The sequence below is a fragment of the Psittacula echo genome (assembly GCF_963264785.1).
Source record: "Psittacula echo genome assembly, chromosome: 7".
Taxonomy (NCBI): Eukaryota; Metazoa; Chordata; class Aves; order Psittaciformes; family Psittacidae; genus Psittacula; species Psittacula echo.
Window position 1 is genome coordinate 40,326,472 of NC_137740.1, and position 13,604 is coordinate 40,340,075.

The following is a 13,604-nucleotide window of genomic DNA, read 5'->3' on the forward strand; positions in this document are numbered from 1 at the left end:
ATATGAGAGCACAAGGACAGGTCATTATTGGATAAAAAACAAAGCATAGCATTGAGCATAACTCTTTTTAAGTAGTTCTATACCAAGCAGAACATCCTAAGCGATCCCTTAAAGACACCCCTTCGCCAAAATTCTGCACCCGTTTATTTTACTGAAAAAATAAGGGTTTACAAGTACAGGTACGTACAGAACACAGAGCTTTCACTGTTATCATAGGATGGTTAGGGTAGGAAAGGACCTTAAGATTATCTCCCACTAGACCAGTTTGCTCCAAGCCCTATCCAACCTGGCCTTGAACACAGCCAGTGACGGAGCATTTACCACTTCTTTCGGCAACCTGTTCCACTGCCTCATCACCCTCACAGTAAAGAACTTCTTCCTTGTATCTAACCTGAACTTCCCCTGTTTAAGTTTTAAACCCATATCCCTTGTCCTATTGCTGCAGTCCCCAATGAAGAGTCCCTCCCCAGCAGCCTTGTAGGCCCCCTTCAGATACTGGAAGGCTGCTATGAGGTCTCCATACAGCCTTCTCTTCTGAAGACTGAACAGCCCCAACTTTCTCAGCTTGTCTTCATATGGTAGGTGCTCAAACCCCCTTATGGCCCTCCTCTGGACTTGCTCCAACAGCTCCATGTCCTTCTTATGCTGGGGACACCAGAACTGTACACAGAACTGCAAGTAGGGTCTCACAAAGGCAAAGTAGAGCGGCAGGATCACCTCCTTCGACCTTTACTTTCTTTACTGTATCTCTTCATTTAAATTCAGTAAATGTTGGGGTTTTTTTTTTAATGATCATTTGAAAGAAAAAATGTTATTAGAAGAAACTTACCATAAATATGACAATGAGAATAAGACAAATCCCTACTATTATTAAGAAAGGGATTAAGTAGTACTCCAAAGGAAGACTGAACTCTGGGATTAACACAACATGGCCACTGTGGGGAGAAAAAGATAACACTTTCTAAATAAGTTAGAATTTAATAATGAATTAAAGAGTAAGTACAATGAAAAAAAAACCAACCAACCTACTGAAATAAAGCATTATCACTAGGCACACTAAAGGAATACCTACCTATGCACAACAACATAGAAAATTCAGCTGATAGCCAAGTAATGTAAAGACAGCAATAAACGAAAGGATAAAACAATGTTTCTTTTAACATTTTTGGGAGTCAAAACTACTTACTCACTTCAATCATAAATACATCTAAAGCAACCAGGAAAACAATCTCATAGCTGCTTTGATAGCAGAATGAGAAAAACATAACATAGAATCATAGAATACTTAAGGCTGGAAAGGATTTTAAGATCATCTAGTTCCAACCCCCCTGCCATGGGCAGGGACACCATACATTAAACATGACTATATAAACTCTGTCAAAACATACTGTAAAATCACTCTTATTTACTGAAGTTTTCTGGGTTATATGGAAGGTTTAGTTTCAAATCATGAAGCATAGTAAGGTGCACCCTCTGTCCTTTCAGAAGTCAATAAAATACAGTACAGTAACCAAACATCTTCCTAGGCAATCTGATACAGATGCTGGCAACTGAATATCTGAATAGCAGTATGTATTGATACTTGAGGAAGTAAAATGTCATTATTATTCTGTTGGAACAAACAGCCAGAAACACCTGAGAAAGTACAATGTATAAAAGTATTAGTAGTTCTATAACCACTACTCTTGTGGAACCACACTTATCAAGTAGTTTTATCAACAAGGCATCTACTTGAGAATGATGACACAATCTAGTTCTGATTTACTCAGTGAAACGACAGGCAAACCTACAGAAGCAAGACTGTTAGACTAATAACAAAACACACCTCCTTTTCCATCCTATTCAAGATACGTTTTTCAACCATCTTGTTCTCACAATGCTTTTCAAGTTTTAACCTTAAAAGCAGAACAGAAGCAGTGCAAACCTACTCATGCATGCTGATAGAAACATCTTAAATGATTCCTGCAGATTTACCTAGCATAGGAAGTTATCTGTGATTTGTTCTAGAGCTATTAATACAGGATGATTCCCTCCCCACCGCCAAAGCCCAGCATCTGACTTCAATGGGAACTGAAATACATTGTAAGAATAATACACCCTTAGATTTGAAATACACATGCTCTCACAAGCATTTCTGTCATTCCTAGATCATTAGCTAAACTCATGTTTAATGCTATATGAAAATAGAGAAGCAGCATTTCTTAAATAGATAGTAACCTTCCTGCAGGAAATAAATTTACATTAATTTTTTAAATCTTTTCTGCCCATTGCTTTCAGGCACACAGTTTTACCCAGAATACCTATAGCCTCTATCATCAAAGCATCCTATTTTAAACCCATAAATATTAAAAAAGAGGCAATGACTTAATGCAAGGAATAACACAGCTGCATATGAGATAACTTACCCCTTTTCGTAAGTAAATTCTTCTTTAAGAGAATTAGCTGATGTCTCACCAATAAAGACAGAAGGAATGTCAATCTTCTTTAAAACCTCAACTGTATTTAAAAAAGGTAGGAAAAAACCTATTACTATGCAGACACTACGGGCATTCTTAAGACATAAGACTTTTTAACATTATGAGACTATTACAACATAAAGACATTTTAACATAATGACATTTAGACTGATATGTACATACTATATCTTTACATCACTTAAGAAATGATAGTATTTTTTCTACCAAATATCTTGGTATTTTATTGCAGGTACAGAAATCAAAGTTCTTAGCAGAATATTTAATGGGAAATACAGCCAAAATATTTTTACAAAAGAAGAATCATCAGAGTAAGCTTAACCAGATCATCACTCTTATTCAGAGACTTTGTCAGTCACACATCTCCACTAATTTCCAAAATTTCTGGAAACTTAGGATTTTGTGATCTGTTACTGTAAATTTTAATTAATCTTTCTTCCCTCCTTTTCATCCTAATTGTAAGAGAACATACTGGAAACACCTTTGGCTAGAAAAGGTCAAAAAGAAGGAAGAATAGACTGAATAAATCCCAGATTTTTATTTCAGTCTCAAGAAACTGAGTGCAACTGTCTCCTCCCCCTTCACTGCTTAATAGTGAAGGTAATAAGAAGCTCACAAGATGCAGCATAAATGAAAAACATTGAAAGATAAATCCCATATTGTAGAAAACCTCCTCAGCTTCACTTTATTGCACCTCTGATTTGCACCTCTGACTTATGCTTCACATTTTTAGGGTCAAAGTATCTTGAGTTTACTTAATAGCAAAGCATTCAGGTTTCCCAAGGCAAAAGCATATATGGCTTAGGGTCACCTCACACCACCTAAGTCTGTATTTGTTGTGAATGTGTTCTACACTTTGATTTCTCAGCGAAACCCGAAAATAACAGTCACATGGGTTGGGAATTCATCAAAACCACTTTCATGTAGCTTTCTGGGCTACCTAGCTGCCATTTAGTTTCCTGAAAGTTCATTTCCTAGTTTACTCAATGGTGTTTCCACTTGGAAGGACTTTTTTTGTTCCCATTTATGTTCTTGTTCCATATTGAGCACGTTCAAAAACTAAATAAAATAAAGAAGTGCCACAATGAAAGTCATGACAGAACTACAGACAAAAAACATACACCATAAAACAAAAGTTTTGACTAGATTACAAGCTGTTCTAACACATTCACTCCATATATGATTAAAATTGGAACAACTAGCATCATAATCAGAAAATGGTGCACTGGTCTCTGAAGATTCTTTTCCAACTGAAAAACTGAAAATATGTAATACGTATTCATATGAAATTAGAATGTAGTTGTCCAAGGGAACAGAAAATGTGCACAACAGTGCAACCACAAAACTACGGAACTACGATCAAATACTAAAAAAGCCGTATTTTAAAGTTTAATTTCCTTCCAATACAGTAGTTTATTATATTTCTACTTAAGATCATATCAACTATTTCCACATCAGTTATACAAGTCTATCTCAAATTTAGCTGAATTAGACTAAATTTGCTCTATTTGAGATAGACTATCTCAAATAGCTTAATTAAAATTTAAAGGAAAACCAAAAGAAACACTCAAAGAACATATAAACTTAGTGCCACAAATAATACACAAGCAGATATATATTTTCTTATACAAGCATCTCCTATTTTAAAATATTAAAAGGATTTCTGGTTGGGGTGGATTTTTCTGTGGGTTTTTTTTGTTTGTTTTGGGGTTTTTTTTGGTGGTGTTTGTGGTTTTGTCGTTGGGTTGAGTTTTTTTGTTGTGCTGTTTGTTGGGGTGGTTTTGGAGGGTTCATTTGTAGTTTGTTTTGGGTTTTTTTTGCTTGTTCGTTTTGGGTTTTTTTTGCTTGTTCGTTTTGGGGTTTTTTTGGTTGTTCGTTTTGGGGTTTTTTTGGTTGTTCGTTTTGGGGTTTTTTTGGTTGTTCGTTTTGGGGTTTTTTTGGTTGTTCGTTTTGGGGTTTTTTTGGTTGTTCGTTTTGGGGTTTTTTTGGTTGTTCGTTTTGGGGTTTTTTTGGTTGTTCGTTTTGGGGTTTTTTTGGTTGTTCGTTTTGGGGTTTTTTTGGTTGTTCGTTTTGGGGTTTTTTTGGTTGTTCGTTTTGGGGTTTTTTTGGTTGTTCGTTTTGGGGTTTTTTTGGTTGTTCGTTTTGGGGTTTTTTTGGTTGTTCGTTTTGGGGTTTTTTTGGTTGTTCGTTTTGGGGTTTTTTTGGTTGTTCGTTTTGGGGTTTTTTTGGTTGTTCGTTTTGGGGTTTTTTTGGTTGTTCGTTTTGGGGTTTTTTTGGTTGTTCGTTTTGGGGTTTTTTTGGTTGTTCGTTTTGGGGTTTTTTTGGTTGTTCGTTTTGGGGTTTTTTTGGTTGTTCGTTTTGGGGTTTTTTTGGTTGTTCGTTTTGGGGTTTTTTTGGTTGTTCGTTTTGGGGTTTTTTTGGTTGTTCGTTTTGGGGTTTTTTTGGTTGTTCGTTTTGGGGTTTTTTTGGTTGTTCGTTTTGGGGTTTTTTTGGTTGTTCGTTTTGGGGTTTTTTTGGTTGTTCGTTTTGGGGTTTTTTTGGTTGTTCGTTTTGGGGTTTTTTTGGTTGTTCGTTTTGGGGTTTTTTTGGTTGTTCGTTTTGGGGTTTTTTTGGTTGTTCGTTTTGGGGTTTTTTTGGTTGTTCGTTTTGGGGTTTTTTTGGTTGTTCGTTTTGGGGTTTTTTTGGTTGTTCGTTTTGGGGTTTTTTTGGTTGTTCGTTTTGGGGTTTTTTTGGTTGTTCGTTTTGGGGTTTTTTTGGTTGTTCGTTTTGGGGTTTTTTTGGTTGTTCGTTTTGGGGTTTTTTTGGTTGTTCGTTTTGGGGTTTTTTTGGTTGTTCGTTTTGGGGTTTTTTTGGTTGTTCGTTTTGGGGTTTTTTTGGTTGTTCGTTTTGGGGTTTTTTTGGTTGTTCGTTTTGGGGTTTTTTTGGTTGTTCGTTTTGGGGTTTTTTTGGTTGTTCGTTTTGGGGTTTTTTTGGTGTTGGTTTTTTGTTTTGTTTTTTTTTTAGTGAGTGTTCATCATAATACTTTATACTGATTTTAATACTGTACACTAGTGGGTGAAATGATTTTCAAACAGGAGAGAAGAAGTGATACCTGTACTTACTGTCGTTGGATCCCATGCTTATGAGGTCATCAGAATCAACATTGTGAACTATAGCTGCCTTGTATCCAGCTCTCTGCGCATTTAAAACCTGTGAGCCACACAAAGTACTCATTAGAAAAACCATTGCTTCAAAATACAGCAACCTGGCTGCCCTCTCTAAGACACGGTACACTTTCAGCAAGTTATAAATACTAGCACGTTTCAAAACAAAGATGTCATTATTTTATACTCCTGTAATTGTACTACTTTTCCAGAAAAATAATCTAATATTGTCTGCAGACAGACATTTTTTACATATATTAAAAATAAAATTTAAAACTTTCTATGGATAGATAAAAATAATATTTAATCATAACAGAAAATAAAGGGACTAACTTTGGTAAACTAGAAATTACTATTTGATAGCTTATGAAATCTCATGGGTAGTATCTTTTCTGTGCCTTTAGAGATGTGAAAACTAATTTGACAGCTCAGGTATCAGAAGCTTTCTCATGGAAAAGTATAAAATCACAAATATGGATGCAAAACTATAAAAGCATTGTGTACTGGCTACATTTATGATATATGCTGGCTATTTTGTCAATATAGACAAAGTCTAAAGGCTATGTAAATGGCATTTGCTGCAGTGACTATTACTAACATAAGCATAACCAAGTTACAACTATTCACCTTACATATTGCTTTAATGCATCCACAGCAGCATCAAAACTCATAGCAAGATGCAAAAAGCACTAGAGAACCTTGAGAAAACATTCAGGTTTCATCTTTTATTCAACTCCTGTTTAGAACTACATTAATAAGCTTGGTAATAGCTGGATGGATTTGCTTTGAACTAAGCTAGCATGGGGCACTGAGATGCATGCATTTACTTAAGGACACTGTAATGCAAATACTTATGTAACAGGCAAACAATCATTAAGAACACCTGAACAGAAGATCACAGCTTTATATGCCTTTGGAACTGGAAAACAGTTGCAGTATTTGGATATTATGGCATCACAACAACTTTATTTGTCAGTCAACAAATACCACCTCCTTACACACACACAAACAAATCTTGGTCCTACAAGAAGTCACCCCCACCTCTCTTCTACAGCAGACTATCATTACCAGATCTGAAAAACTGAGGGGAAACCTGGGTGCTCTTTTTCAAGACGTCTACCCTCAGGAGAGGGGAAAATACATGTGTATGTATACACACATACCCTATTTCTCTTCCCAAGAGAGGCACATAAGTTGTAAAGCTTGAAAGCTTCCACTGATTATACTGAAAAAAAATAACAAGAGGTTCTCTAGGTGAAACTTGATATATGAAGCCTTCTTGCATGCTTCACAACAGCAAAAACAGGCAAAAAAAAAATCAGGAAAAAAAAAAAAAAGGCATGAGAATTTTAAATGAAAGTCAAGAGTAAGACAAAAAAGGATTAAAAGCTTTGAATATCTATATATCTGCTCCGGTGAAACAGAATGCCAGTAATGGAGTCATCATGGATAACTTACAAGTCACCAAGCATTGAAACTGAAGAAACACAAAAGTTTGAGTGATCTGAGCTTTAAAGCTCCCTGGTTATCACAGGTTCTTAATTTTCATAGCCACATATAAATGTGCTATGGTAATTAGTGATAATTTCTATGTAGTATTCATTTTCTTGTTTGCTTGGTTTATTTCTTTGACATCATGTCCTGAATAGGTATTTATTAACCATCCATTATACACTGAAATACGTTCTTCAGGACAAATTGTAAATAATTTGTATTACTTAAGGAAGTGTTCCAGTTCCCTGCACACTTCTGGTAGTTCCTTATAACACAGACCCTTTGCTTAATTATTGGATTATAAAATTATGGTGTTTCTGTAAAATCACACATAAATGTGCTTTTGAGATCTCAGTGACACAGGGTTACTTGAATAAAGGATGACATTGACACAATTACAGCCAGGCACCTTCCACACAAGCTATCACAGGCTTAATGACCCCATCCAGCTGCAAAAAGCAGTAGCAACTGCCTGTTCAATCACATTGTGAAGCTCATCCTTGCCACTCAGGACCCCAAAGACAAAAGCATTAATTGTGCACCAAAAATGAAGCACTAACCCATTTTTAAGATACACCTAAGCAGAATGAAATACCTTCAGGAAGTGACTTCTTACTGCACAGTAACCTTTCACTATAAGTAAATTAGTCAACTCTTTACTCAACAGTTACACACCTCAGAGTGCCAGCAATTCAGATTCTCTCCCTCTGTGTTCCTAACAGCTATATTCCAAACAGCAAAACAATATTGCTGGAAAATGCAGACACCTTGGGAGTCTGCAAGTGGAGATGGTTTTTGGCATAGTATATATTTTTACACAATAAAAATCAAGAAATAACTATGCACCTGTATTTGTAGTTCTCAGTGTCAAACAGAAGAAGAGACAGGACTTTCTAATAAACACCCTGTCAGTCACCTAGCCGACATGTAATATAACTCACATCTCTGTGCACATGCCGCTTCATGGCAGAAACTTTAGGGCAAAATGCTGTACTATGCATAAAATTACATAATGCAATACTGCAACAGCATTAACAACATAAGAGCGAATTCACTTGTCAGTGAGTACATAGATACCCATGCTTGCCTTGGAACTTCTCATCCACCTTCCACCTTACTCTTTGTTTAATAAAGTGTGCGAATCCTCTTTTCCATGGATACGACACAAAATACAAAACATAATTAAAAATTTCTACACACCAAGCTAGTGTGACTTAATCCTTGAAGGACTGACCATGGAAATCCCTCAACAGTAATGTACAAATCTTCCATTTTCTGCAAGGAATCCCCATTAACAGTGTGTGGCAAATCAAGGTGGGTGAAATTAAAGTACAAGAATCTACATTTACGAAGTTGATAGCTATGTGGAAAAGCAATTCTGCATGTCTTCCCCCTGCTTGACTCTTGTCTGTAGCTGAGTAGCTTTCCAAAGCTGCTCCATCTCAGAATTCTATGGCCAGCAACAAAGATGTGATTTTTGTGGTTCAGCACCACAGTAAATAAGCTGAAGGCTCAGTCACAATGCCAGCTTCTTCAGCAAAACAAGTAATTTTCAGAGAGCACGTATTTCTGATTAAAAGTCTGTTCCACTCGAAAAATTCTGACCTCTTCCTTTAACCATGTCTTCAGCAGTAAAACTGCAGAGGGACTGGAACTGTATGATCTTTAAAGTCCCTAACAACCTTAGCCATTCTATGATTCTACAAATCTAATACTGTTCCATCAGTTTAGAGGTAGCAATCAGATAGGCAAGGAGGATATGAAAATGACAATTAGTCATTTGCCCTTCCTTTTCTCACTAAGCCATTTACACACGCTGATAGGATTCACAATATATGACATTTCCCAGTTTGATGTTAAGGTAGATTATGTGAGCAGTGGAATCTACAGTCTGGGTAGAATTCACATGTTTAATCACCATACCACATAACTGACCATACTGTAATGGTTAGAGTTTATTCATCAAAAGGTTTAAAGGAAAATATTGTTTGCTACATTTTAAGAAACTCTCTGTAACTATCACTTTGTGTGGAATCATATTTTCTTTTTTTTTTTTTAACTATTGCACTTCTGCATTACGACTTCTGCATTAGGAAGGAGAAGTCAGTTGTGTTACTGCAGGGGATAGCGAGAGAGAAGAGAAGGGGGGTTGGGTAGTTTGAGGTAGTGTCTTGTTACAGCATATGGGGGATGGAAGTTGCTATGACGACTGGACTGGGGGCGGGAGCTCCTCGAAACTTCCGGGAGACTTCTCGAAACTTCTGGGAGCTTCTTGAGGCTTCTGGAAACTTCTCGAAGTTTCTCGACAATGAGACCCCAGCGGCAGGGAGAACCAATGGAAAAGAGCCACGTCAAAACATCCGAGCAAAGGAGACCACAGGATTGGCTGAAGTCCCGAACCAAAAAGGTATAAGGGACAGCCTCCAAAAAGACCCGGTGTGCGTCTTGGGTGGGGCGGAGCGGAGCAGAGCCTCCCGGGGCACCCAGTGCTGTTTTTTTTTTATCTGCTATTTCTTGCTCAATTTAATGAATTTATATTTTAAAGCGAGATTGGCTCACTCGTCAATAACAATACCACATAGCAACAGACAGGGCTGGATCTCCTTTTAGTGCAAGGAAGTCAATGCAAATTGAAGAGCACTGCTTTCCTTAAGACATCCTCAGCTGTCCCTGCATCAGGGCCATTTTCAATAACACCATATATTCTAGGCAAGCACAAATAATTCTAATCTTGTATTTAAAAAAAGAATTAACACAGAGAATACTTCAGCTGTAGGTCAAAATTTTTATAAATACTTTATAACATAACACCTACATGTTGTACCCATTTAAAAACATTTCCATCCTGCCATTAGTGCCTATTTCTACCCAACAGTGCACTGCCTCCTCTCCCCATCAGCCAACTATGACACTACCATTGTTTACATGGTCTCGGTGTGAGCCACATGAAGCTCTGTTGTGATCCCTTGCAGCAAAGAGTCTAACTAGCAAGAAAAGCTGATACTGCTATCGAATACTTATACTGCTTTATATGCCTGTAGACAAAATTTTCTCTTCCTTTCAAATCAGCATCTATCCTGACGTTAGCTATAGGTATTTTTCCGAAGCACCACTAAATTCTTTCAGCCCTTGAAACGGGGGGGGGGGATGGATAATATTAAAAGAATCTTACCTTGATATCAAAGTTGCACTCAAGCCTTCTAATTAACACAATAAAAGCACTGGACGAATTGTCTCTCAGTGGAGGTGGGGCTATAGGCTCACATGCGTTCTCTGGTTTTGAATTTATTAGAAATCCCTATAAAACAGGAACAGAAACAGGTGCTTCATTTCTCTTTACCTTAACAAAGGAGTTGGCAGACAAGCTGGTCAATGAGAAAATGAACATGAACCGGCAGTGTGCAATGCTGCCCAGAAAGCCAACCGTATCCTGGGCTGCATCAAAAGGAGCACGACCACCAGGTTGAAGGAGGTGATCCTGCCCCTCTACTCTGCTCTTGTGAGACCTCACTTGGAGTACTGTGTGCAGTTCTGGTGTCCTCAACATAAAAAGGACATGGAACTGTTGGAACAAGTCCAGAGGAGGGCCATGAGGATGATCAGGGGACTGGAGCACCTACCGTATAAAGACAGGATGAGAAAGTTGGGGCTGTTCAGCCTGGAGAAGAGAAGGCTGCGTGGAGACCTCATAGCAGCCTTCCAGTGTATGAAGGGGGCTATAGGGATGCTGGGGAGGGACTATTCATTAGGGATTGTAGTGATAGGACCAGGGGTAACGGGTTCAAACTTAAACAGGGAAAGTTTAGATTGAATGTAAGGAAGAAGTTCTTTACTGTAAGGGTTGTGAGGCACTGGAATGGGTTGCCCAGGGAAGCTGTGAATTCTCCATCCCTGGCAGTGTTCAAGGCCAGCTTGGACAGAGCCTTGGGCAACATGGTTTAGTAGGAGGTGTCCCTGCCCATGGCAGGGAGTTTGGAACTAGATGATCTTAAGGTCCCTTCCAACCCTAACTATTCTATGATTCTATGATTCTAAGTACAAGTACTTTTCCATACAATAGCTAAACAAATTCTTATTACCAATTCAGTTCTACATCATAGCAAGATTTCTGCTACATTCCTATTTATTGTGATTCATCAGAATCTTCATATCTATAAAGAATTAGAAAGAAAATACAGTTTTCCCAGTTCCATCATCTGAAGTTCGTAACTCAGACTTTGCAGTATAATTCAGCAGATAAAGAGGACAGCACATGCTACATTAATATTGTGGAACTGTAACCCAAGACATATGGAAACTAATCAAAAGAACTGAAGTATAACAGCCTGAGAAGCACTAACATCAATTTCATACTTGGAAATTAAAGGGGAAAATGGAAGAAGGGTATGTGTGTGAAATCAACATTGAACTAGCATACAGAATAGCTGTTCACTATTCTAAGCAAAGACTACAGGTCCTCAAATCTGATATAGTTGGAAGATCCACAGATGTAGGAAGTTCTGGAAATACCAGACTTGAAGCAGTCTTTGGATTGTCTCTATGTGACTGAGTTAGTACTCCACCACTGAAAATGGTTGGAGTAGAAAATTTCCTAACCTCATGCTTTAACATCAACTGGAAAACATGCTCACCCAAATACTGAACAAACTGACACTAGTCCCTCTCCACAATGGTGTGACTTCAGGGTTGACTACTCCTCTGAACTGTCTTCCGTACTACTATAAATGCTTTGTAAACACCACGGATACGGAAGTTTCCATTAAGCAAATGCCAAAAAGAGTAGCATGCATGCTTCACAAAACTATTCATTCTAGCTGTAAAAAAAGCGGACATTCCTTTTTCCTTTACTAGAATATCTCTTCCTTGATCAAATCTCTAGATCACCTGAAAGGAGCAGCTTTATTAATTTTATTAATATTAGGTAATAATTACATTGTTAGTAATTAGATTTACTTCTGTCAATCTCTTCACAACAGATTTTGATTATTAACATACAGAAAAATCCAGACTGTATACCTTGAGCAGGTTTTGCCTACCCTTCATTTGAAACATACCTCTTCAGAAAATCTGCTCTGTGTCTGCAGTACAGTCGTAACATGACAGAGGAGTTTGGAGGCTAATGCAGTGGAGCAGCATTTGACATAAGGATATCTCTATAATTAATATTCACACAGATTTAAACAATTTTTAAAGCCAGAAGAGGTTATCATACAGACAAAGAGCAGCGAATTGCCAGAAAATAAGAATGCAAGTAATTTGTTTTATGTGAATAAAGATCATGAGAAGCTGCACTCCTGTGAGTTCAAGAAACTGCTAGAGTTGACAGGTTGAAGCTGTTTTCATTGACAGATTTAGCTATATATAGAGAGGTCACCACCTGTGTAGAAATTATGTAATTATATACAAACATAGCCATAAACTGATAGTTTAAATATATAAAATATATCTAATAGACAATTTATATATTTATAAACTGCCAGTTTAAATGTACTTTTTATATATAATCTTATATTTTATCCATAAATATGTATTATTCATAAAGTTTAACCTCCAATAGAGGAGCAATTTGGTTTTGAGAAATAGGATTTTGTAATGATAATTTCCCTTTTAGAAGAGAAGCTGCACCCAGCAACCAGTTCTTTATCAAGTTTGTGGTGACAGCCACACACCCTATAACAATTAAAAGCAAGATCCACTGAAAATTCTGCACTGATTTGCTGACACACAAATTTAGGTCCCTGAGGTTCCCCCACTTCCTACAGCAAATGTTACCTATGTTACATAGTTTCATGCAAAGCATTTACTCTTTTTAACTGGAGTGGTATGCCTGGAACCAACTGTATTCTGTGGAGAAGTTTTATACAAATCACACAACTTTACGTTTCAGTTCAAGAAATACACACATAGAAATTAAAGGCTAGTTACGACTGGACTGGATTTTTCTTATTTTTTACAAAAAAATTAAAATCCAAAGAAAGAAGTTTGAGTATTATATTCAAGACTAAGACTCATTATTAGTTCTACAGAGGTGACAACCTTCACCTTAGTTACAAAACAGATGTCTAACAGTTAAAAAGATTAGAATCAAAGCTCCTCGCATCTATTTTTGATGTTATTAAACTGGCTCACTACTTGGGCAAATTATTTAATTGCACTGTTTCTCATATAGTCAGTAAACAAGTACAGAGCTCTAACTTTTTCCCAAAATAAAACCAGTGGGCATGAAAACAGTGTCACCTTGAGGTTTCATTTCAGGCCTTTTCCACATCTGTTTTGCTTGAGCAGTAGATTAATCTGTTCTGTATTTATTTTTCCTCAGTGCTATTCATTTAATTTCTTTTTTGGCTTATAGAAGAAATATTCAACAGATACAGTGGGGATTTTTTTTTTTTTTTTTTTTTACCTTCAAGCCTTCTGCTGGCAATCTATAGCCAAATCTAGCAGGTAGGTCATCAAAGGTCTGGGTTCCATTTTCAAGATTATACTAAAAGAA

General features: G+C 37.1%; 1 protein-coding gene across 4 annotated transcripts in view; it reads right to left on the minus strand.

The window, feature by feature from the left end:
• Positions 1 to 13,604, minus strand: part of RNF13 (ring finger protein 13) — a 41,745-nt gene that overhangs the window by 18,516 nt on the left and 9,625 nt on the right. For all 4 annotated transcript variants that reach the window (XM_080622774.1, XM_080622773.1, XM_080622775.1 and 1 more), the window contains exons 3-7: positions 13,515 to 13,595; positions 10,284 to 10,409; positions 5,576 to 5,663; positions 2,406 to 2,496; positions 830 to 935 (exon numbers count right to left, since the gene is read on the minus strand). In XM_080622774.1, coding sequence (XP_080478900.1) covers positions 830 to 935; positions 2,406 to 2,496; positions 5,576 to 5,663; positions 10,284 to 10,409; positions 13,515 to 13,595 — 492 coding nt within the window. The remainder of the gene's footprint in view (positions 1 to 829; positions 936 to 2,405; positions 2,497 to 5,575; positions 5,664 to 10,283; positions 10,410 to 13,514; positions 13,596 to 13,604) is intronic.